A 24,945-nucleotide genomic window follows, 5' to 3' on the forward strand; every position below is an offset into this window, starting at 1 on the left:
CATATGTATAACTGAAACATGATACTGTACACCAGAAATTGACACAACATTGTAAACTGACTATACTTCAATAAAGAAAATACACTTGTTTAACTGCCACCCAGATTAAGAAATAGAACATTAGCAGCACCCCAGAAGCCCTCCTTCTGCTCCTGCCCACCAATTGACTTCCTTCACCATAGATGACAGTTTTGCCAGTTTTTGACCTTCATACTGAGACTGGATTGTTTTGTTCATCATTATGGTTGTGAGATTCATCCATGCTGTTGCATGTAGTAGTTCATTAAATTTCGCTTGTGTCATATTCCATTGTGTGAATATACCACATTTTTTAATCCATTCTGCTTGATATCTTGATAGATACTTGGATTGCTTTCAGTTTTCAGCTGTTATAATACAGGCATTTTTATTCATCTTGAAGTATGAATATGTGGACTTTTTTGTTAAGTATATTCCGAGGAACGGGTTTGCTAGGTCATAGAGTGTGCATATATTCAGCCATAGTATCTGCTGCCAAATAGGTTGCCAGAATTATTGTACCAATTCACACTCCCATCAGCAGTGGTCTGTTTGCTCTGTTTCCTTACAAGCACTTAGTTTTCTGGTCAATCTTTTTAAGTTTAGCCATTCTGGCAGGTAATGGTGATTATGATTTCAGTTTGCATTTCTGTGATAACTAATGAAGTTGAGAACCTTTTAAAAGTTTTCTTGCCATCTGGATAATCTTATTTGTGAAGTGTCTATTCAAGTCTTTTTGCCCAGTTTTTAATTGGCTTGTTTGTCATTTTCTAATTGATTTGTAAGTGTTTATTATACATTGTTGATTAACAAGTTTTTCAGTCTCTTCCTTTATGGTTAATGGCTTTTGTGTCTTATTTAAAATATCTGTCTGTCTCCAGGTCATAAAGATATTCCCCTTTGTTTTCTTCCAGAAGCTTAATAAACATATTAGTTTGATTCAAGAACATTTATAGTCTACCTTGTTTCACATAAAATTTGAGGCAATTAAGATGAATAGTTAAGCAAAATATTCTTCCTTTTATAAAAAGATGAATCTTGGAGGAAAATTAGATATTCTGTGATTACCTTGTAGGTCATACACCAAAAAAGCACAGCATATTTAATCTCATAGTCTCTGGAGAATTCATATGCTTGTCTTGTCCTTTTCAGTTGGGTTCATTTCTGTTGGAAGCAAGCCTCTGATGACAGTTCCCAGATTTTTAGTTTCAGTTAATATTTAGAGTTCTACTTTTTTCCTCCAATATTTTGTTGCCATTGGCTTTAAAAACTCCATGTGGTAGGAAATTTTAAATTGCAAATGTGTATAGTTATTAACTTTATACAAACATACATTATTTGGAATCATAAGCTTTTGGAAGAATGCTTAGGAGGAAATATTCACTGCATATTTACAGAGTGGACTATAATATTTATATACTTATATGTATTCATATGAATACATTTATGTTTATGAATCCTTCTATGTACATAGAAACTCTAAAGAAACTGGCTCTAGAAGCCTTCCAAAGAAACAATTTTCATTATTTTATGATGACACTTATATCTATTTCTTTCTCTTTTTTTGGATGGCCCACCCTGTTCTTTAAAGTTTCCAGGGAATAACAATCCAAATTTCCTTTTGGTTACATTTTCTGATGCTTCATATAGTATCTAAAACATCAATTGTAGAATAAGTCATTGGCATGAGAAACTTCTGTTGCTTTGCTTGCTTGGTTTCCTTGCCTTGAGCTCTTAAGCGTCAGAAGGGGTGAGGGGAGATAATGGGTTTGCTGGGGTCTGCTGGATCATTTGATGGAAGAATGAGAATCTTTCATAGCATTGTGTTACTCTAGCTAACACTATGCTCACCTATCACTTATGGTTGGGAAATGCCTTAAGTTTGTATAAATACGTGGCCTCTTGGCTTTAACCCATCTATATAAATAGTGAAAATAGTAAGAAATAGAATAATAATGATGACATTATTGATCATCTGTTTTTTACTATACACTAAGCTAAGCAGTTTATATATTTTATTTCATGTAACTGTCATACTAGCCCTATAAGTTTGGTATTATTTTATCATAATTTATGATTACCATCCTTTTTAGCTAAGAAAACTGACCTTATAGAAATTAAGTAATTACCCAAGATTACCATGCAAGTGAGCGGGAAAAAAAAAAACAGATTCGTGTGAGTCTATGGCCTGTACTCTTTACCACCATCCGGCATTGCCTCCATGGCAGAAAATCATGAGTTCAGCTGAAATATCTTTTTGGTGTGAAATCTGGCTGTGCCATTGTACAGATGTCACCTGTTCTGCAATTTCCTGTTCTAAATAAATGTGGTGGCCATTGCACCAGGAACACACAATGCAACAATATTTTATTAATATGAACTGTAGTAGGTACCTAGGAGCCATAAGGGTAAATGAAGCATTTCATTAGCAGTCAGAGTGTTCACAGCAGATGACAAAACTGGATTTGTAGAGCTGTTTCCTTTCTAGAAAAGGATCTGCCATGTCTCCCAAATGGCAGAGCAGAGGGTTCCCCCAAGGTGGAGAGGGAGAGCATTCTACTCCACTGCATGGCCTGAGTGTTGTTGGCCCCATCCGTCAGTGCCTAGAATCTGTCATTTGTTGATTGTTACCAGTGTCTTTCTTTTGCTTTTCTAGGATTGTAGCCGACAAGGTAAAGGACGTCCTATTTATCCGGCCCCGAAAGTACATCCACTGCTCCAGCCCAGAGACTGCAGAGCCTGGCTACATCAACACCATGGAGCTGGCGGCGTCCGTGTGCCGCTATGACCTAGACGACATGGACATCTTCTGGCTTCAGGAACTCAATGAAGACCTCGCAGAAATGGGTAAGTTGCTTCCTCACAAGTAAGTTATTCCTTGACTTGATTCATGATTTTTTTCTAAGTTGTCAGGACCATTTAACTTGCTTTCATCTTATGGCTTCCTTTCTTTCCTGGCCTTTTCGTTTATTTTTCTCTTTAATCTTAATGAGGCATTTCCTGAAATGCATAAATATATTGAAGTAGAGCAATATCATTTAAATCTGACCTTTTCTTTCCTTGTTGATGGTGAATATCACAGATCAGCGATGGCATGTAGGTTTCACAAGACTGTTTCCCAGTTCTGAGTGTGAGATTGGCCATGGCTGATTGGACTTCTGGTTAAGAAGGATTCTTAGACTGGTTCCTCACTCAGCCCTGAAAAACACTGATCAGTGAGCAGGGCCAGCGGTAGTGGCACCCCTGACATTTTCACCTGATGGGGAGAAGCTCCAACTTCAGCATTAGGCAGCACCACTGCATGTATCACCACTGCATGATGTGACCAGGATGCCTTAGTACAAGACTTTAAAGTAAATGTATGCCATATGGTACCATACTGGCAATGCTGAGAAATCCTAGGCTGGAAGGAAACTCACCTTATACTCACACACAGCTTTCCTTGACCTGTCTTCAGTCTAGGCAGTGTTTAGGTCCAAGTGGTCCTGTGGAACTGTGGGTGGTTTTTAAGTCTCTATGAGATGTGGTGAAGGATACATCTGATTTTATTTTTGTTTGAATCACATTTGTTCATTGTTAGCACAACAAGGGTCAGTGGTTTTCTTTTTCTTCCCTTTTTTTTTTCTTTACTTCTTTTGAGATTGATATCTGAATGCATGTGGATAAAAAATTAAAACTATTAAATCCAGTTTGGCGTGATGGTGACAGTTATTCTGCCAGTAACCAATACTTAACTCCTTGCTTTTTAAAATATTTTGTTTTATGTCTTCTCTTGCTCTGCCTTCTAAAAAGGGGGGGGGTCAATTTAGGGTGGGAATCACAACGAGAGGGGAATAAAAGACTGACCAAGAGGGGAAATGAGAGTATGGGGGCATAATCAAGTGGATTGATGGCTCAATGTGCAGTTGTGTTTATGAACCATATAGCATCTGTATACATTACGGTCATTACAGTGCTGCTTTCACCATGACACCACCTTGTAACAAGGTCCCTTTGGTATTTTGCAGGTAATTCCCTTTGGATGAGTTTTTGTTTTTAATAAGCTTTAAATTTTTTTTGGAATAGTTTTAGGTTTCAGAGAAGTTGCACATTTAATACAGTTACCATATACCCCTCACGCAATTTCAGTTTCCCCTAATGTTAACATCTCACTTTAATACATTTGTCAAAGCCGAGAAACCAGCCCGGGTACAGTACTGTTAGCTAAGTTCCAGGCTGTATTGGGATTTCACCAGTTTTTCCACTAACGACCTTTTTCTGTTCCAGGATCCCATCCAGGATACCACATTGCATTTAGGCTTGGACGAGTCTTAAAAGAGGATTACCTTATCTCAAGCATTCCTTTAGGGTGAATGATACTGTAGTAAGGCTTCTAAAAGCTTAAAATAAACTTATTAAAACAATATTAAATTAAGCATATTTTTAATTCAGATTAAGGAGTTTTTTAATTGAGTGCTTACTGCATACCAGGCACTATACTAAGCAATGTACAAATATTATCTCATCTCTGCCTCACAAGAAATCAGTGCGTTTGGTATTATTATCCTTATTTTTGTAGATAAGGAAGCTAAGCCCTAAAGAGGATAACTTGTCAAAGCTTACATAACCAATCTGAGGTCAAGTTGGAATTTGAATCCAAGTACTTTTATAGCCAGGCACTACACTCCTTCACTCTGGGGGAAGAAAATGTGTAATTTGTCTTGGCTGGAGAAATGAAACATACTACCTGAATAGTTTTTGGTTTCATAAGTAGTTACAACATTGAAAAGGTGGTTTATGTGAAATTCCAAAGTTCCTTAGGATCTCATATTACAAATGAAGTGGAATATTTGGGTAAATTTGTTTTGGATCATTATAATTATTCCTGAGTTTACAAGCTGTTAGAATAAATATATATGTGCTCTCACAAAATCACTAGTCCCCCTAAGAAGAGAAATGTTTAGGTGTTACCAGTAGCCACCATATGAATCTTATAGTTGGGTTATTAAAGTATAGAAGACTAAGAAAAATTAAAAGTAGAGAAGGAAAAGGAATCAAGAAGCAAAAATGGTAATTTCAGAATTTGCAGTTAGACCTTTGTGAATGGTATTAAGTTTATTTTATGTTACAGTTTGCCATGAGAAAATATTATTGGATTTTTTAAAAGTCAAGTTTGAAAAACAAATATTTCATATATATAATCACATATACAGTACCTAGAATTTTCTTTTATGGCTTAATACTTTTTTGTATGAAAATTTCCTTGTATAGCCATTAGATGGACTCATTTGCTAAGAATGAATTGTTATTTATGTCCAAATAGTTAAGTGATTCTAATTATTTTATTATACTATAAATTAAGTGTTCACAATTACAAAGTTCAGTGAAAGTCCTCCCTCAGTGGGGGTAAGAGGAAAAATAGATTTAGGAGGAAACTGGCTAGGATTTAGACAGCAAATTGAAAGGGTCTGTAAGACAACTTACAAGGAATATGGTGAAATGTATTTCTTCTTTCATGTGTCTAACACTGATATATAATGATAGATAAATTTTAGAATAGCTCTAGTAAAAGATTCTTTGAAATCTGGTTGTCTCAGATCAGGGAAGAGATGGTTTTATCCTTTAGAATCCCTCAACCCCTGCACCGGGCTCACAGTAGATGATTTGGGAATGACAGCTGACTGATGGGTTGATTGATTGTTTGTATTTCTGTGCAGGTTGTGGGCCAGTTGATGAGAATCTTATGGAAAAGACAGTAGAAGTCCTGGAACGCCATTGCCATGAAAATATGAACCATGCTATTGAGACAGAGGAAGGGCTAGGCATAGAGTATGATGAAGATGTGATCTGTGATGTGTGCCGGTCTCCAGACAGTGAAGAAGGGAATGATATGGTGTTCTGTGATAAGTGTAACATCTGTGTGCATCAGGTTAGTGAGAGTGGAGACCACCACCTCCCCACCGTCAGCCTTTCTGAAGCTCAGTGACGATCTCCAGCACCCATATCTCGGTAGCAGCTTGCATTTAAGGGTGAAAATAAAGATTTGACCTGGCTGTTCTTTAGTAATTCCTTTAGAAATAGTACTTCTTACGATCCCCAAAGTGAGTGACTTACTACCTTTACTCCAGGGGGCTAAACCCAAGTCTTTATCGTGTCACTTCATGCCCATGCCATTAAGATTGCCTTGTTCGGTACTTTTACAGTCCCCTGGGGAGTCTCCTTGCTGCCAGCCTAAGAGTCTCTCTGCCTTAGAGTCCCTGTTACATCATCAGGTTACACTCATGGTCAGGAACCTTGGTGAGTTTACACTTCCTATAGCTGGAAGTCCAGACTCCTTATCCTGACACCCAAAGCCCTCCCCTGTCTTCCAAATATACCACTCCCAGGAAACTAGGTCCACTCCACTTTTAAAGATCACAGAATTTAGGATTGTAAAAGACCATCCCACTCCTAAATTTTACAGATGATACAAACAAAGGTGGAAGTGACTTTACCCAAGCTCTTACATCTAGCTGCTTGTCATTCTTTCTCTACCACACTACCTTTTTAATTAATAATGATGATATCAGCATTCTTTTCAGCTCTTTCCTTTTCTCCACCCACCCGCAAGACCCTGTGCTTTAGCAAAATAAGTTTACTCAGTTGAGCAGTGACGCATATTCCTGACGCAGTCCTGTCTCCATGTTTTAGCCACACTCCAATTTAAAATGACTTCTCCCACCTCTGGCTCTCAAAACTTTATTATCTCTCAAGATCTGGTTCAAATCCTTTCTTGAACTTCCCTACGCTAAGTGATTTTTTCACTCCTCTGAACCTGCTGTGTGTTTCATTCATTTCATTAATTTATCTAGCAGACAGTATGCAACACGATCCATGTGCTATAGTGCTAAAGAGGCAGACATGGTCTTTGCCCCCAGGGAGATAAGAGTCTAGTATAGGAACTACAAGGACACTGTCTATTCAGCATAGTATGCCAGGCGTTTTTGTAGATAGGAGTCCATGCTGTTATGGAAGTGCATGGGAGGGATGGGGGTCGGGGACAACATCCAAGAGATGGCATCCAAGCTGAGTCTTAATGGCCAAAAAGAGATGCCAAATAAAACAGCAGCATGTGTTCAGGCAGAGAGGAGAGCATGTTCACATGGGGTAGTGAGAGGAGGCAAAGTATGCCAGAGGCAGCTGTGAGCGGTGCAGAGCTATGGAGAGTGGTGGGGTAGAGCCGGGAAGGCATGGAGAGTGAGGGTACAGAGGGATGTGAGGACGTGTGAAGTGCCTTCTGTGACAAACTAAGAAACTTTAGTTTGTCCTGTCAACCCTGAAGGATATGATTTGTATTTTAGAAAGATCATTCTGACTACAAAGTGACTGAAATGATTAGATAATACAGGAGATAGAGAGAAACCAGGGCTTAAGACTATTTTAATTCCCTGGGCCACCTAACAGGTATCTCTGTATTAGAAGGTATTTAGAATTATTCTGTGATCAACTAGGTCTTTTTCCTCATTTTACTTATATCCTTTAGAAGAGTGAATTTTGAAAATTTATTTTCACTCTACCAGTCATTGGCATTTATGTCTCACCTTTAATGAGAGAGAAGATCTTTACCATTTAAGTATGGACTTAAATATCTGACAGAACAGATCCACAGTCCCTTCTATGCAGTTCCAAGATTTTAAGGCTCTGAAAACAGTAAGTTCTTGCTGGAGTCTGGCACCAAAACTGATTTGGGGACAGTAGTAGAACTCACCCAAGATGAGGCTATTTATAATCTTTATCCCATTTTATATAAATACTTGTATATTTTGTTAGAGAAATATCAATGTATTTGATTATATGGTACTTCTCCGTGGTCCCACTGGAAGGTTAGATAATACGCTATGTATGTGATGAGCTAAGATCTGATCAGTTCTAAATTTCCTGATGTTTCTCACCCTAGGATTTTCAAATAAATGATTAAGGATCTATAGTAGACTTGAATGGAGTAGTACAAAGGACATCTGTATATATTTTCTGTGTTTTTCCTTTACAGTTGGGAGAAAATATGAATGAGTGATTTCCAGGTTCTTTGACTAAAAAATGAAATGTAGCGTTCATAATAATTCTCCTTAAAGGTATTTTGCTTTGAAAATATATCCAGTAATGACTGTAAATGGTACCCTTTCCTCACATAGAAAGAAATGACAATAACACCTGACTAGGCCTTGCAGAATATGAGCTGGTATGTATTAAAGCTGGATGTTGGTACCACATAAAGTTTCATGTAAAAGTATAGTCACTTGAATTCTGAAGAGATACTTAGGTTAGAGCTCCCTCTGTTGACTGAAAAATGACTTTAAATGATTTGGGAGATTTGGTTTACTTAACAGAATTGGGGACGTTTATATTTACTTTTGACATTTATATTTATTAAATATAATTTTTCTTCTTTACTGCCACTATATTATATCAAATGTTTGTTCCTCTGTAACTATAATACACTTATGGTCAGTACTTTAGAAGAGAGGTTTATTTACATCAATAGATTTTGGATTTTAACAATGAACTTAATTTTTTTCCATTTAAAAGTGTGAAAATTGGGACCATTCCAAGTCCCTTAATATGTTCCGTTTTCTGCTTCTTAGTCCAGGTATTGAATACTCAAACTGAGGCCTAAATTAATTTTCCTGAAGGTACATGCACATAGTTTTTTATGTCTGTCGTATATATAATGTTTGGCACTAAGTTTATTAACCCCCTGAAATTATATGTAAACCATATGTTCGTGCATGTGTGCAGTTTTTTTCAAGAGAGTCCAGCTTGCATCATTCTGTGGTCTAGGAAAAGTTGAGAGCCACTGCTATGAAATACAAGCTTCTGTGATCTTATGAGCAGGAGTAAGTCTACACAAGAGCTCAGTAAATTATTTTTCTACCCAATAAAATGGCCAGGTGATAAAGGATATTTCTAGAACCAGCTACTGGTTTTTCTTCTCCTGGTCAGAAAGAGGCTCTATTTTAGGGAGAAAGCTTGCTTTCATTTCCTGGTAAACCTTCTGGATCTCAGAGAAAGAAAAGCTTTGAAGGTTAGGGACCTTATAATATGATGCCCCGCTTTTGTGACAGCAGCCTAGTTGGAATCCATCTTCAGTTCTTGAGGGAAATTTACTTGTGCTATCAAAGCACTACTCAAGCTCAGCATAGAGAACTTTCCAGATAAATTGATGATAAAGGACGTACCCCCAGTGACCTTACAATCTCACTGAGGAGATGAAACATAACAGTTAAAGTAGAGAATACATGATATGACCATGTACCTGGTGAGGGAAACCATACTGAGTAGAGGGTGGGAGTCTGAAAGGGGAGCAGACACAGGGGCTGCAGGGACATGAGAAGTGAGGTGAAAGAGCAGCAGGCTTTAGATAAGGGGCAAGCAGACTTTTTCTTTGAAGGGCCAGATAGTAAATATTTTAGACTTTGAGGATCGCATACAGTCCCTGTTAGATATTTTTCTTCTTTTTTTTTTTAACATCCCTTTACAAATATGGAAACCATTCTTAGCTTGTTGGCCTTAAAAAACAGATTTCAAGAAGTAGTTTGTCAACCCCTGGTTTTAGATGGGGTTGGGTTTGGGAACAGGAGTTTTTAGAGGGTTTATTGCAGTGCAGTGATATAAACTCTTTATTTTAGTAAAAAGAATATGGCAGCCAAATAGAGGAAAAGATTGAAGGTGTAAAGTGGGAGGAAGAGAATTCAGAAATAAATCCAGGCATGATGTGACTGAGGACTTGGATGGCACAGTTGTGATGGGGATGGACAAAGGTCAGAGTCCAGTGACCACTGTGTAGGGAATTTTAGCAAGCCCAAGGGACAGTAGATGAAGGGAAGCAGATAATAGGAGTCCAGGAATTTGGATCTGGAAGCTGGGAAGCATGGTGGTGATACGGATAGAGACAATTTGGAAAAGAGGCCAGTTGGGGAGATAACATGATAGTAACTGTCGTAACTTGCATCTGAGCTGTGGGTGAACCTTCTGGGGCAGGCACAGACTTTGGAGCCACAGTGGTAAATCAGTCAGCAGTGAAGACACGCTAGGCCACAAGGGGCACCAGGCGCCCCCAGGTATAGTCTCTAATGGTGAGAGTAAGCAGTAAAGGGGGAAGGATGGGCAAAATTAGAGGCAGTGACAAGGAAACCTAGAAAATTTTCCAAATGAATCTCCCTCCTCCTCCCAGTAATTCATTTATTTATCTGTCCAACTTCATTCTGGAAGGGATTTGAATTAGGTTCCAGAGCTTACTCTGGAATATTGTGATTAGTCTAATATTCTGTTCAATTCAGGATCCATTCATGAGTCCCTTTTTCTTCAACCCAAGCGAGTAATTGCTACAATTTGCGGAGTGTTTTTTATGCACCAGGCACTGTTAGGCTCTTTAAGCATTAGCTCATTTGCTCCTCAGAAGTTTTATTCTGCTTATGTTCTAACACTTTTTTCTTGATCACAATAGTGCATGACATGTAGGAGTTGTTTAGTAAGTATATGACTGACTAATTATGATATATAATCATTGAGGAAGTTTTAGAAAATTGAGGCAAAAAGAAAACAATATGTAACCCCCCAAACCCAGATAACAGTCGGGCTAACCTTTGTATGTAATTCCTTCTAGTCTTATACTGTCATCCTTAAAGTCAGTCCTCGCAGACAGACATGCTGATCTTAGAACAGGTGCTGGAAGTTGCTATTATCTTTTTTTTTTTTTTTTTTTGAGTGTTTTAAAACTACTAAATCCTGGATATGAGCTTATTTGGCCTTATTTGCCTCTTTCTCCTAAAAGCAGAGGGTACTCTGTGACTGTGTACCAGAGCAGATACTGACCCTGGTGAAAAGATGCTAACCGTTCCCCACTCTCCTGCTCGTGCCTCCAGGCCTGCTATGGCATCCTCAAGGTCCCAGAAGGCAGCTGGCTGTGTCGCTCCTGTGTCCTGGGCATTCATCCACAATGTCTGTTATGTCCAAAGAAAGGTGGAGCCATGAAGACCACCCGGACAGGGACTAAATGGGCTCATGTCAGCTGTGCCCTGTGGATTCCAGAGGTAAGAATTCATCTGGGCCTGTGAGGCCATTTGCTCTCCCACAACATTCAGACTGACTCAGGCTTCATGGAGATATTTCATGCCTACCCATGTTTCTGAGGTGATACGGTTCCACTTAAGCTCTCTCACATCCTTCTTGGATGTAACTGAGCACGTAAGCCCATGCTAATTAATTTATAGGTGGTACTACCAGTGGTTCTGGATAAATGTATCCAGCTGGATAATGAGAGGAGAAGCACAAAAGACCAGGATATGAGCAGCAGATGTTTTAAGCTAAAACTTACCTTAAAATACCAAATCTTCAGTGTAGCGTTTCATAAGTTTTTACATACGTATGTATCTGTATCCGCAACCCAGACCAAGACATGGAATTCCCCAGCAATAGAGCCCCTCAGAAGGATCCCTCACACCCTGTTCCTGTCTGGGTCTCTATTACCCAAGAGTAACTACCATTTTGATTTCTATCACTATAGGTTAGTTTTACCTGTTTTTGAAGCTTACATGAATGGAGTCATACAGTATGTACTCTTTTCTGACTGGCTAGCACTCTGTACTGTGGTATGTGTGAACATTCATGCCTTTCTATTTCTGAGTAGTATTCTTGATTTATTTATCCATTCTCCTTTGATGGACATCTAAGTTGCTCCTAGTTGTAGGCTTTTAAAAATAAAGTGAGGAACAGCTCTTTTCCTCCACTATGATGGTTGCCCTTTGACCTTTGAAGCTTTTTTCAGAGCTTGGACTCAACATTTTTCTAAGAGCTTCTGTATTCAGAATACTATCCCTCACTGCTTAACCTGGTCCTTTAGTTGCTGATATTTCCTAAGGGCTTTCAGACATTACTTCTTCTTACTTCTGACTTCCTATGGCTGCCTTTTTTTTTTAACCTGTTTGGACATCCTACTCACATCCTTTCTCCCAGACCCCTATCCAAGTCAGAAAATTTGTTAGTCATTTTAACTGCTGAACAACAGAGACTTGCAAAATGCAGTTCATGGGAAGCTGATACCATATCAGCAATTCATTCTCCTTTAAATCCTACCTGGCTTTATTCTTGTTAACATCCAGTCTGTCTAGCAATCAAGTTCACAAGAGTTAAACCCAAAGTCCTAGATACATAGTATGGTATTCTTATGGATACAGAAGTCAATTTTTTTTTTTTTAATTTGAGTAGTGGTTTCTTTTCCTTACTAAGAACATCCAGCGAATGGACATGTGAATTGAACTCTCAGGTTTCTGGCCGGAGAGTCACTAGTTCCCAGCAGCAAATCCCCCAGCTAATAAAGCAGGCTCTCTCAGCATATTAAAGTCTGGAATGTGACTCAGGAAGAGTTCTTTAAAAGTGAAAGAAGCTTTCTCACCTATTGACATTCTCTTTTGGTTTCTAGTACCTGGTTTCTAGTACTTTTGGGGCTGTTGAAGATCTCTCTGATCTTTCTACTTTTGGTTTCTTAATGTGTGTGGAACTAGTACTAGTTTAACTGTCCTTATTCAACAGTCCTTCACTTTTTAAAGTTATCTCTCTCTCTTAGAAACTCATGTACATATTTTTAAATTTAAAAAACTTTTTACCAGAAGTTGCTTGACCCCTTATTTTCATATGGAAAAAAAATTCCATCTTTTTTTAACATTTTTTTATTGAGTTATAGTCAGTTTACAATGTTGTGTCAATTACCAGTTGTAGAACACAATTTTTCAGTTATATATGAACATACATATATTCATTGTCACATTCTTTTTCACTGTGAGCTACCACAAGATCTTGTATATATTTCCCTGTCCTATACAGTATAATCTTGTTTATCTATTCTACATATGCTTGTCAGTATCGACAAATTTCGAACTCCCAGTCTGTCCCTTCCCACTCCCCTCCCCCTTGGCAACCACAAGTTTGTATTCTATGTCTATGGGTCTGTTTCTGTTTTGTATTTATGGGTTTTTTTTTTTAGATCCCACATATGAGCGATCTCATATGGTATTTTTCTTTCTCTTTCTGCCTCAGTTCACTTAGAATGACATTCTCCAGGGACATCCATGTTGCTGCAAATGACATTATGTTGTCATTCTTTATGGTTGAATAGTATTCCATTGTATAAATATACCACTTCTTTATCCAGTCATCTATCAATGGACATTTAGGTTGCTTCTATATCTTTTTTTTTAAGCATTCCTTTCCTTTCAGCACTCTCTCAAAGACTAATTTCATTTTAAAGCTACTTTGGCTGAGAGAGTAAGCTAATGATAGTTACGTGATTTTAAAGACTGGCTTTTAAATGTTATCATCTTTATCCTTTCTGCTTACACGCTGCAATCTCTTCCATTACACAGATTGCTGCTACTTTCCAACAATATCATGCTTCTTTGTAAACTGAAATGAGAGGCTTGTCACTGCCTGTTTTTCATCCTTCGTTGATTAAATGAAATCGCAAGGCATGTGGCACCATTTCTAACATATGTTAAGTGCTAGATTTTGTGAATTTTAACTCCTTTCCTTAGTAGCTTTCTTTGATTCCTAAGTAAAATGTATATATCTTTGATCCATTAAGATAACTATATCTGTTCTCTACTTGTGCCCTTTCATCCTATATATGAATTGTTTAATTACTGGAAATGATTGAAAATGTGAGCAGTGGCTCAAGACAAGTTTTATTTATTCTTAGTTCCAAAGTAACCTTAAGAGACATGGCTCACCTCATTGTTTTGATGTTCTGAGCTTTTGTAACATCATTTATGGTTTGTGAAAGGTACTTCTGGAATGCCTTGGTGCATTCTGCCTTATGGTGGTGTTTTATTTGTAGGTCAGCATTGCTTGCCCTGAGAGGATGGAACCAATCACAAAGGTCTCCCACATTCCACCCAGTCGGTGGGCCTTAGTCTGCAACCTGTGCAAACTGAAGACAGGAGCTTGTATTCAGGTAAGTCCCCATGTGAAGTGGTGGAGTGGGCTAACAGCAAATTGGCTGGACTCACCCTCCCAATGAGAGGATCCTTTTGACTGAAAGGTTGCTTTGGAGGCCTCCCACTCACTCCTAGGGCTCTGCTACTGGACAGATCATTTCTAGAACCCTCTGGATCATTCAGCATATTCTTTTCAGTTGTCCATAATGGTAGTTAATTTCCATTCTTTGTTGTCAGATCTGATGAATTAGGTGAGTTCTGAAGCTAGATGATAGCATCCTGGGTGGAAACAAGCCATAACTCCAAAACAGCCAGGCCCATGTTCTTGTTTGGCTTACCCACTGTGGATGGATGACTTGGGTTCCAGGATGATTTAACAGATGACCCTGTTGCTAGACTAAGTGCAGCTCATTTTGGTAGCAAAAGATGCATGTGAATGGATAAATTCTGGCGGATAGGTTTGAAAGTCATTCTCATAGGTACATTTGTTGCATATGGTAGTGCAAGTAAAGTTTTCTGAGACATGTAGGGCATAGAAATTCAGTTGCTTGAAACAAAAGTAGTAGCTGGTGCACCTAACAGGAGCAGTTGGTGGAAGAATGGTGCTAAGAGAGGCCAGTTACCCCCCAGGCAAAGGCAGAAGGGTTGACCCTTCATAATTTGGCTTTCCAGAATGTCATCTCACCTTTTATTCCAAATGTAATAAGGTGGCTCTGCTGGTGAGAGGGGAAGAAAGGCTGACCTTCCACTCCCCAGACCTTGCATGGAAACTGCGGGCTGGTTGGAGTTAGGTTTGCCTGCTCACCTCTTCACAGAAAAAAGGCCATATGATGTCATAACTTAGAGACAGTGGCTCTAGGTGTTTTGTGAGGTTTCTTGATATCTGGATCATCTTGTAGATTTCTTGCTCTAGACCTGGAATTATCCACTCCTCCAAGTAACCCTGGTTCTTTTACTGGGAAATGGTATTTAAAGAATACAGTATGGACCCCAGGAGCCCTTTTAGTTTTTTAAAGTCATTTTTACATCTGACAGAATTGGACGTTTTGTCTTGCCTTTTAAAAAAAATGTCTTTCCCTACTGATTTTACTTATTTTACCTACAGCACTTTAGCAATCATAAGGGGAAAAATTTTAAGGAAGACTATTCCCATGGGGTCTATTACCTTAAAACATTGCCTGTTTATGTTTTTCTAAGCTCTGTCCTGGTTGCTTCCCACATTGTGAGTCCCTTGAGGGCCAAAGTTATGCATGATTCTTCTTTAAATTTCCCCTAGCACAAAGGAGAGTGCCTGCCCATTAATTGTCATTGCTCAATTAGCATTTATTGAATAAATATATCCATGTTTAATTGTATCATAGATTAGTTTGGTAATATGCATTCTCCCTACTAAAAAGTAAAATATTTTCATGTTTTTATAATTGTCATTTAGTCATTTTATAATAGAACATTGAATCTATATCCATTAATTTACTTATTTTCCTTATTGTGGTACCTGCATTTTCCCTCATTTTTGCTGCTTTAAAGGGCGATTTTTTACAACAGTTAGTACTTGACAGCATGACTGTGGTAAGAGAGGACACTGGCCTTGACCTTAGCAGACCTGAGTTTGCATTACAGCCCATGTATTACCACATTTTGCCCTCTATTGTAGTTATTTATCTATGAGTCTTCTCTAGTAGCCTGTAAGCTCAGAGTGTTTCATCCTTAGATCCTCCACACCCCTGATGTGGCAGATAGATAATAAATATTAGATTAATAGATGGATGATGGATGAACAGATGGATGGTTAAAACATTCTGTAATGGATTTTTCATTTGCAGAGGAGTGGTTCTTACTTTTATTACTTAGAGTTTAGATTCTTCATTTTGTAAAGGTCTTTCCAAATTAAGACTCCTAAAATTAAATTTGATGAAGGAATTACATTTACTCAACAAATATTTGGGTGCCTAATTGTGTGCCAGACACTGTTCTAGGCACTTTGGATTTATCAGTGAACCAACAAAGAACCTCGCACCATGGAACTTACTACATTTTGGTTAGGAGAAATAGATAATAAGCAATAGATACTACATAGCACATTAGAAGATGGTTAAGTGCTATGGAAAGGGAAAACGTGGAGTATGGTAAGAAGATGGGAATTGTGGGCAGGGGACATGCATCGCAAGTTTAAATAGAGTGGTCAGAGTAGGACTCATTGTAGAGGCAACATCTGAGCAAAGACTTGAAGGTTATAGAAGATAGTGCAGATATTTGGGGTAAAAATGTTCCAGGCAGAGGAATCAGCCAGTATAAAGGCCCTGTGGTAGAAGTGTGTTTGGCCTGTGTGAGTGACAGGAAAGAGGCCAGTGAGACCGGAATGGAGTGTGGGAAGAGAAGACCAGAGACATTACATGGGGACCTGATTGATTAGGGCAGGGCTTGGCCATTTTTTTTCTATATGTGGCTAGATGGTAAACATTTTAGGCTTTGCAGGCCATGCAGTCTCTATCGCAGCTGCTCTCCTCTGCCTTTGTAGCCCCAAGGCAGCCGAGCATGGCTGTATGCCAATAAAACTTTATTTATGGACTCTTAAATTTTAATTTCAAATTATTTTATGTGTCATGAAATATTTTTTCTTTTGATTTTTTTCCCTACCATTTAAAAATCTCAAAAATCATCCTTGGCTCCATTCTTAGCTTGTGGCCTACACAAAAAAACAGGTGGCGGGCTGCATGTGGTCTGTGGGCCATAGTTCTCTAGCCCCTGGTGAAGGGTTTCTAGGGCCCTTATGAGAGCTTTTGTTTTTACTTGAAGTTTAAGGGGGAGCCATTGGCAGGTTTTGAGCAGATAAACGACGTGATTTGATTTATGTTTGTGAGGGATCACTCTGTGGAATGATATGATATCTAAGATTTGCTCCAAAATAACCTGGAGGGCAGGGTACTGTGGAGGTTAAAGATGAAACAAGATTGGTCATTAATAATTATTGAAGCTGGATAATGGGTATATGGGGTTTATTACAGTATCCTCTATGCTATTATATAGATATTTTTATAGTAAATGATTAAACACAAAAATAGGCACTCCGGCTGCTTATTTAGAATAGGCTGAGGGGAGGAAAGGTTAGGAACAGGAAAAACAGGAGACTATTACAGTAATCCACAAGAGATGGCAGTGGTGGCTTTCTCTGGAGTGGTAGCCCTGGGGATGATGAAAAGTGATTGGCTTCTGGATGAATGTTGAAGATAGAGCCAGCAGGTTAACTCTGGGTCAGGTATGAGGTGTCAGAAAGATAGGAGTTGGGGATGCCTGCAGATTTGGGCCCAGATAGGAAGAAGGGTGAAGTTGCCGTAAACTGAATGGGAAAATCTGCAGATAGAACAGAATTGGGGGGAAATGTGAGTTCAGTTTTAGACATTTAAGTTTGAGATATCTACCCAATATCCTAGTGAAAATATCAAACTGGTAGTTGTCTATGTGAATTTGGAGTTTGGGAGGAAGCTTGGGACTGAAGACATACATTTGGGAGTCATTGGCGTATAGATAGCTTTGGGCTGGACTGGGTGAGGTGACTGAGTGAGTGAGTGTAGGCAGAGAGAAGAACAGTACCAAGCGCTGGGAGCGTCCCAGTGCTGAGAAATTAGGAGAGTAGGAAGAGACAGCAGAGGAGACTGAGAAGCCATCAGGGAGACAAGAGGAAAACCAAGAGAGTGTGGTAGCCTAGAAATCAAAGGAAGAAAGCATTTCAAGGAGAAGGAAAAGATCAGTGGTGTAAAGATACTGCTGAGATAAGATGAGGACTACAGAGTGACCCCTGAATTTAGCAATGAGATTATTGGTAGTCTGGATGAGCAATGTAAGTGGAGTGGTGATGGCAAAAGCTACATTGCCAAGGGTCCGGGCAAAGAAATGGATTAGGAGCAGTCCAGAAAAGTGGGGGAAAGAAGTCTGTTCTTTAAGATGGAAGAAATAAATATGTACAGTTGGCTCTCTATATCCTCAGGTTCTGTATCCTCAGGTTCTGTATCCACAGATTCAACCAACGGCAGATTGAAAATATTTGGAAAAATCAATTCCAGAAAGTTATAAAAAGCAGAACTTGAATTTGCCTTGCGCAGGCAACTATTTACATAGCATTTGCATTGTATTAGGTAGATATTAGAAGTAATCTAGAGATGATTTAAAGTATGTGAGGATGTTTGTAGGTTATATGCAAATATTACACCATTTTATATAAGGGACTTGAGCATCCATGGATTTTGGTATCCACAGGAAGTCTGGAACCAATCTCCCACAGATACTGAGAGACTGCTGTATGTACACTTGTTAACATGTAGAACGCAACAGTATGCATGCAAAGGGAGTGGTCCAGTGGAGAGGAAAAACTGCTGGAGCAGGATTTTTCAGTAGGTGAGAGAGGGTGGAGTGAAGTGTGAAATGGCGGGGTGGCTTTAGATAAGAGCACAGATAGTTCTTCCCAGGTAACAGGCTTGGAGGCAGTGTGTGTAGGTGCAGTATTAGGTCGGTATGCTGGTGGGAATCTGCAGAGTGCTCTTTTAATTGTCCTAATTTCCTCAGTGAGGTAGGAAGCAGGATCATCAGCTGAGAGTGAGGATGTGGGTGAAGTCTCAAGGTTTCAGGAGAGAAGAGATGTGAATAGTGTTTTGGTTTGGGGAAGCGCAGTGTGAGTGCCAGGCTGCATTAAAGACCTGGGTGAGGGGGAGTGAACTTCAGGTGACCTTGTGAAGTGTCGTATTTTTCCCCACCTACGTTCTGCTTATACTAATAGAGCGGTCTTTGTTTTCCTTGGTTGACACCTAGTTTTCCTGTGGGAAAAGAGACCAAAACCCTTCTTTCCTTTTAAACCACCACTGAGTTAATTCCAAAACAATTAGTAATTTAACATCTTGTTCCCTATATGAGAATCAAAAACAATAAACAAATACAGTAATTCAGTAGGGGTCAAGTTTTGTTAGCATCATTGTTCTTCAGAGGTTTACTTAAAGAGTTTTTGTGATTAGTACCATATCTTGGGTATTTTGCTTTATAAATTCTTTATGGAAATTTCTTAACTGTCTTTGAATTGTGTTTATTCTTCCTATCTCCCAGTGGTGGGAATACTCACACCTCTTGTCTTCTTTTGATTTGGGAACATTCACTGGGCAAGGATAGAATCTAACACTGGAGGGTTTGGGGTCTAGACTAGCCAATATCTACAGCCACCGTATCTGGGAGCTAGAACCTTTCTCCTGAGCATGAAGGCTTCTCATAATCCTGGAACAGATACTAAAGACTGAGTTCAAAACAGATGCCTCAGACAGCTCTGAATTTTGCCTAGACCCTGGCCCCAGTCCCTTACCACTTTTCTAGAATTCCTGTAGGGTCTTTATATATCTTATGTTCAAGCCTCATTCAACCTCAATCCAGATGTTTTAAGCCTTCCCTGAGAAGAAAGAAAGAACAGTGGTTAGAAACATGGCCTTTGGAGCCAGATTTCTGGGGTTCAAATCCTGGTTTCACCTCTTCTTTGTTATGTAGTCTTGAAGAGGTTACCTACCATATCTGTGCCTCAGTTTCCACATCTGTAAGCAGAGATGGTAATAGTACCTACTTAGTAAGGTGGTGAAGAGCTTGACACAGTGTGTAACAGATAATAAATACTCAGTAAATATTAGCATTACTAGTAGTTGTACTTGTTATTATTGTTCATATTATTCCCTGGAGTCAGTCTGACTTTGCTGATGGAAAGCCCTAGCATTCGTCCAGCCAAAATAGAATCGTAAAGCATTTGGTGCTGAGGTAGGCGCCCCTTTTGACAGTAGAGGAATGTGATCATGTAAGTGAAAATCTTCAACAGGTGGGGAAATGCAAGTACATCTACTCAGTGATGAAGGTGGTACTAGTAGAGAAGGAAATTAAATATTGAGATTAAAAGATACCCAAAAAATTAAGAGGGAAAGCAACTTAATATTTTTCTCATATATCCCAATTTTTATTTGTTAGTATAAATTGTTCTTGTTCTAGGGTGTTTCTGGTCCTTGCCTTCAGGAGTTTATAGCCTATTAGGGGAGACCAGATAGAAACATGGGAAAAGTTAAATAACATTCAAATGACATCTCCCCTCAGACCTTTACAGATCCTTAGGAATAAGAGGTCAGAAGGGCTTGGTGGCCACTGCTGGTGCTAGAGTTTAAGTACATAATGGCTAAATCAGTTTTGTAGTCTGGCTTGAACCATTTATGACATTGTTTCAGTAACCAGGTTTTGAGAAAGTTGCTCTGATACCACCCATTTGTCTGTTCACAGATTATTGGGGATTAAGGGCAAGCAAATGGACACTGTCCTGCAGCAGGATAAGAACTGCTCAGGACATATGCACCAGGCCCTTGGTGTTCCAGGCGGGTGTCATCTGCTTTTGGGGAGGACGCACTATTTTCTTTTTGAAGGTGACAAAATATTTCTTTAAAGAGGCAAGAAAAAATTTAACTCTTAAATCAGTCTCTGGTGTTCTTTTTCAAAGATTTTTATTCCAACCACCCCATCTGATCCAATTCTTATCCCACAGAACCTCCAACTTCCCTTACAAATGTGAATGTGTAAGGGTAGCATTTTCCCTCTAGTGAAAGTATTTCAAAAATTCGTTTCTGTGAAGAATGAGTAGAAAATTATTTCTCCCCCCCAAAAGTAAATAAACCGCAGTGAGATACTACATCATACTCACTAGGGTGGTAATAATCAAAAAGGCAGACAACAGTTATTGGCAGGAATATGGAGAAATTAGAACTCTTGAGTATTGCTGGTGGGAATGTAAAATGCACAGCCACTGTGGAAAACTATTTGTCAGTTCTTCAAAAAATTAGACATAGAGACACCATAGGTCTTAGCAATTCCACTTCTAACTGTATACCTGCAGTTAGAGGTCCCCCAAGACCACCCTCAAGTTCAATAATTCACTAGAAGGACTCACAGAACTCAAAAAAACTGTTATATTCATGGTTATAGTTTGTTACAGTGAAAGAATACAGAATAAAATCAGCAAAGAAAAGAGGCACATAGGGCAGGGTCCTGGAGAGACCAGGCATGGAGCTACCAGTTTCCTCTCTTAAGTGGAGTCTCATGGACAGTGCTTATTTCTCCCAGCAGTGATGTGTGATAATACAGAGTATTGCCAACGAGCAAAGCCACCCAAGCCTTGGTGTCAGACATTTAGTTAGGAGTTGGTCATGCAGACATGGCTACCACCTACGTGGCTGACCTTAGTCTCCAGTCCCTCCAGAGGTCAGGCTGGTAACACGTGGCCCAAAGCTTCCACCGTAAATCACATTGTTAGCATAGACTATCTGACATGGCCAAAGGCTTCCAGGTAAATAAAGACACTCTTATCAGGCAAGACATCCCAAGGGCTTAGAGGTTACCTCTCAGGAGCTAAGGGCGAAAGGCCAAACTTTTTGGGGGGAATAGTAATCCTTTATTGCACATTACCAAAGAGAAATGAAAACATATGTCCACACAAAAACTTGTACACAAATGTTCATAGCATTATTTCATGATAGCAAAAAAGTGAAAATAACCCAATATCCATCGACTGATGAACGGATAAATAAATGTGGTATATCCATGTAGTGAAATATCATTTAGCCATATTTTAAAGAGTGAAATTCTGATACGTGCTAGAATATATAGATGGACTTTGATAACAATGTCAAGACACAGGGTAGATCAGTGGTTACTTGGGACTAGAATTGAGAACAGGGAGTGACTACAAGTAAGCACAATACTTCTTTTTAGGAGTGATGAAAACGTAGTGGAATTACTTAGTGCTGATAGTTGTACAACTCTGTAAATACACTAAAAACACTGAAATGTGTACTTAAAATTGATGAGTTTTATGGTATGTAAATTGTATCTCAATAAAGCTGTTCTTTTTAAATGGGTTTAATAAAACCTCCCGTATTATTATAGTAGGAATAAATGAGATGTATACAAAAGCATTTGGTTTAATAGAATGTGCCAAATATGTTTTTGGAAAAAAGTAAATAGTTATTTGGCACCAAAACTTGGTTAGCATCTCCTTTACCACCAAAGTATATAGACCTCCAGCTATAAATATCCTAAAATGATACCTTTTTTTTTGAAATTAGAGAGATTTTAAGCAGTTTCCTAAGGACATTTCACTTTTCATCTAAGTACCCAGTTCTTACTCATGTATTGTCATGTATTTTGAGTAATTTATATCTCTACATTCTGTAAATTTGACCTGAGAGAGAGGATCTGTTGTTAGCTTCCCATTAGTAGTAATTTTATGTCACACACTCTTCCACTTGAATAGAAAACAATCCTAATGCTTTCTCTTCCCATATTTTTGTCAGTTACTAAACAACAGAAGAGAACTATGCCCAACACTTTTAATCTTTTACTAAAGAATGCTTTTTGCTACTTTTTTTTTTAATGACCAGCTAGTTTCTTAACCAAGGGATAATAAAAAATAGCCAGATAAAAGTATGTTTTGGGCTTTCATCATTCTCATTTTCATGAGGCTTTTCAAATACATAGAATTTTTAAGGATACAGATTTCAGTGTAATGTAACAAACTTTTCCAACAGAGCTGTCCTAAGTTGGGGTGGGCTGTTTTGGAAATACAACCGGGTTAGATTACCACTTATCTGAAAAGTGGAAGGATTTAGGGGTGGGGGGGCAGTGGAGGTAGAAAATCAGGTACTCCATTGGAAGTACAAGCAATAATACATGTGAGGCCGGATAAGATGATCTTCAAATTGTATTCCATCCCTGGAAATCTTTATCCTGTGAAATTAGTTTAAATGGAACCTGTCCCATTGGAGCTTTGGTGGTTGCCAGTATTAAGTGTTGAATTCTCAGTCTCTTAAGAAGACTATTATAATCTATTATAAGGGTTTGTACTTTTTTAGTCTTTATTCATATCCAAGGTATTCTCTATGTTTAGTTATCAAAAACCCAACACATAGGTAATTGAGCAGTCTGCCCTCCAGAAGCAGGCTTCCAAAAGATTTGAGACTTGGCTTTAAACGTGGGAATTCACACTATATCCTTTGAAACAAATCCTCCATTGCTTTTCCTCCTTCCTCTGCATAAACATATAAACACACACATGTATTTTAAATCTCTGGAACGAAAGCTGTAACATGTTAACCGTAACAAACGGTAATTGAGACTAACTGAAGCACAGGACTCTGGCAATCATGGGCCAGGTTCTCTCTGCCTCCCTGTGAACCCTCAGTGCATGCTCCATAGTGATACTTCACGAATGTGTTGCATCTATGAATGGCAGAATATTATTATAAATTATTTATAAACTTAATTTCAGATTGTCTGTAACCATACTGTCCAATAGAACTTCCTGCAGTGTGATGGAAATCTGTGCTGTCCAGTATGGATGAAATGTAGCTAACATGACTGAGGAATTTAATTTTTAATTGTATGTAATTTTAATTTAAATAGCTACTTGTGGCCAGTTGGGTACCATATTGGATGGCATAGCTCTATAAGAACAATGTCAAGAAGTTAGGTTACTGAGATATTAGAGTTCCTCTGGCCTTTTTAGAACCAGTAGCTGCTCTGGCAGTGATACTGATTTTGTTTTTCTTTCATTTATTCATAAGCATTTCTTGATCTTGTTGAGCTTGTTCAATAGTTGATGGCAATGCGAAGATAAATGGCACAGCTTCTGTCTTTAAGAGCCATGGCCAGGGATTTGACATTTTACTATGCTATAGGTACAGCGGGCAAAGGACCAATAAAAAGCATATAATAAGGTGATGTAGGGGTCACAGAGAAGGTACAGCATGACTCTACAGTTGAAGAAGAATTCTCAGAAGAACTTAATACTTGAGCTAACATTTAAAGGAGAGTTTGAAAAAAAATTTTTTTTTTTTTGCTTCTGTTTTTACTGCTTTCTATAAGAGCAGATTTCCTGCTTTACTTATAAAGCACCTGTCATGGTCAGTTTAGGACCAACTTTTTCCGTCTTTCCTTTGCTTCCTATGAGCTTTCAGTTTAGGCCCAGGCTTCCCCTTTCCCCTCACAGCCCTGCTGCCTTAACACGTCTTTCCTTCCCACAGTGCTCGGTGAAAAGCTGCATCACTGCCTTCCACGTCACATGTGCCTTTGAGCACAGCCTAGAGATGAAGACCATCCTAGATGAGGGGGATGAAGTGAAGTTTAAGTCATACTGCCTAAAGCACAGCCAAAACAGGCAGAAGCTCGGGGAGGCTGAGTACCCCCTACACAGGGCTTCAGAGCAGAGCCAGGCCAAAAGCGAGAAGACCAGCCTGCGGGCACAGAAGCTTCGGGAGCTGGAGGAGGAGTTCTATTCCCTGGTCCGAGTGGAAGATGTGGCCAAAGAGCTGGGGCTGCCCACGCTAGCTGTGGACTTTATCTATAACTACTGGAAACTAAAGAGGAAAAGTAACTTCAATAAGCCATTATTTCCTCCAAAAGAAGATGAAGAAAATGGTCTGGTGCAGCCAAAAGAGGAGAGTATTCACACCCGCATGAGAATGTTTATGCACCTACGGCAAGACCTAGAGAGGGTAAGGTGACCAACTCTGACTAGTGTGCAGGTCTGGGTCTGCATGGAAATGGAGGCCCCTCTTCCAGTTTTAAAAAAGTGCCTCTCATTTGCATTTGTAGTTAGGGCTTCTATGTCCTTGCTTATCTTTTGATTTCATTGGGCCCCAAACATCGGTCTCTGTTTAAATTTTGGAACATGCAGGGAATAGAAAAGGCCTCACTTAGATGCTCTGTAAACCTTAAATCTGAAATCAGTTTTCATTTGGTTTACTTTTTATTCACTGTTGAACCTAAATTGGCTCAGCTGTATTTTACTGACACACTTAATGAGACTGCAGGCTGAAGAAAGAATGAGTTTTGTTTAGGAAAACACCAGATCAAAGTTTCTTTTTTTTTTTTTTTTAATGGAGGTACCTCATGTATGCTAAAGTATGTGCTCCACCACTGAGCT

The 24,945-nt window shown here is 38.9% G+C and overlaps 1 protein-coding gene across 7 annotated transcripts in view; it reads left to right on the forward strand.

Annotated features, from left to right (window-relative positions):
- The window catches only part of JADE3 (jade family PHD finger 3), a 138,494-nt gene that overhangs the window by 87,680 nt on the left and 25,869 nt on the right, over positions 1-24,945 (forward strand). For all 7 annotated transcript variants that reach the window (XM_074359567.1, XM_074359570.1, XM_074359572.1 and 4 more), the window contains 5 exons: positions 2,675-2,865; positions 5,715-5,926; positions 10,899-11,066; positions 13,865-13,981; positions 24,044-24,514. In XM_074359567.1, coding sequence (XP_074215668.1) covers positions 2,675-2,865; positions 5,715-5,926; positions 10,899-11,066; positions 13,865-13,981; positions 24,044-24,514 — 1,159 coding nt within the window. The remainder of the gene's footprint in view (positions 1-2,674; positions 2,866-5,714; positions 5,927-10,898; positions 11,067-13,864; positions 13,982-24,043; positions 24,515-24,945) is intronic.

This window comes from Camelus bactrianus, chromosome X (genome assembly GCF_048773025.1).
Source record: "Camelus bactrianus isolate YW-2024 breed Bactrian camel chromosome X, ASM4877302v1, whole genome shotgun sequence".
Classification (NCBI taxonomy): Eukaryota; Metazoa; Chordata; class Mammalia; order Artiodactyla; family Camelidae; genus Camelus; species Camelus bactrianus.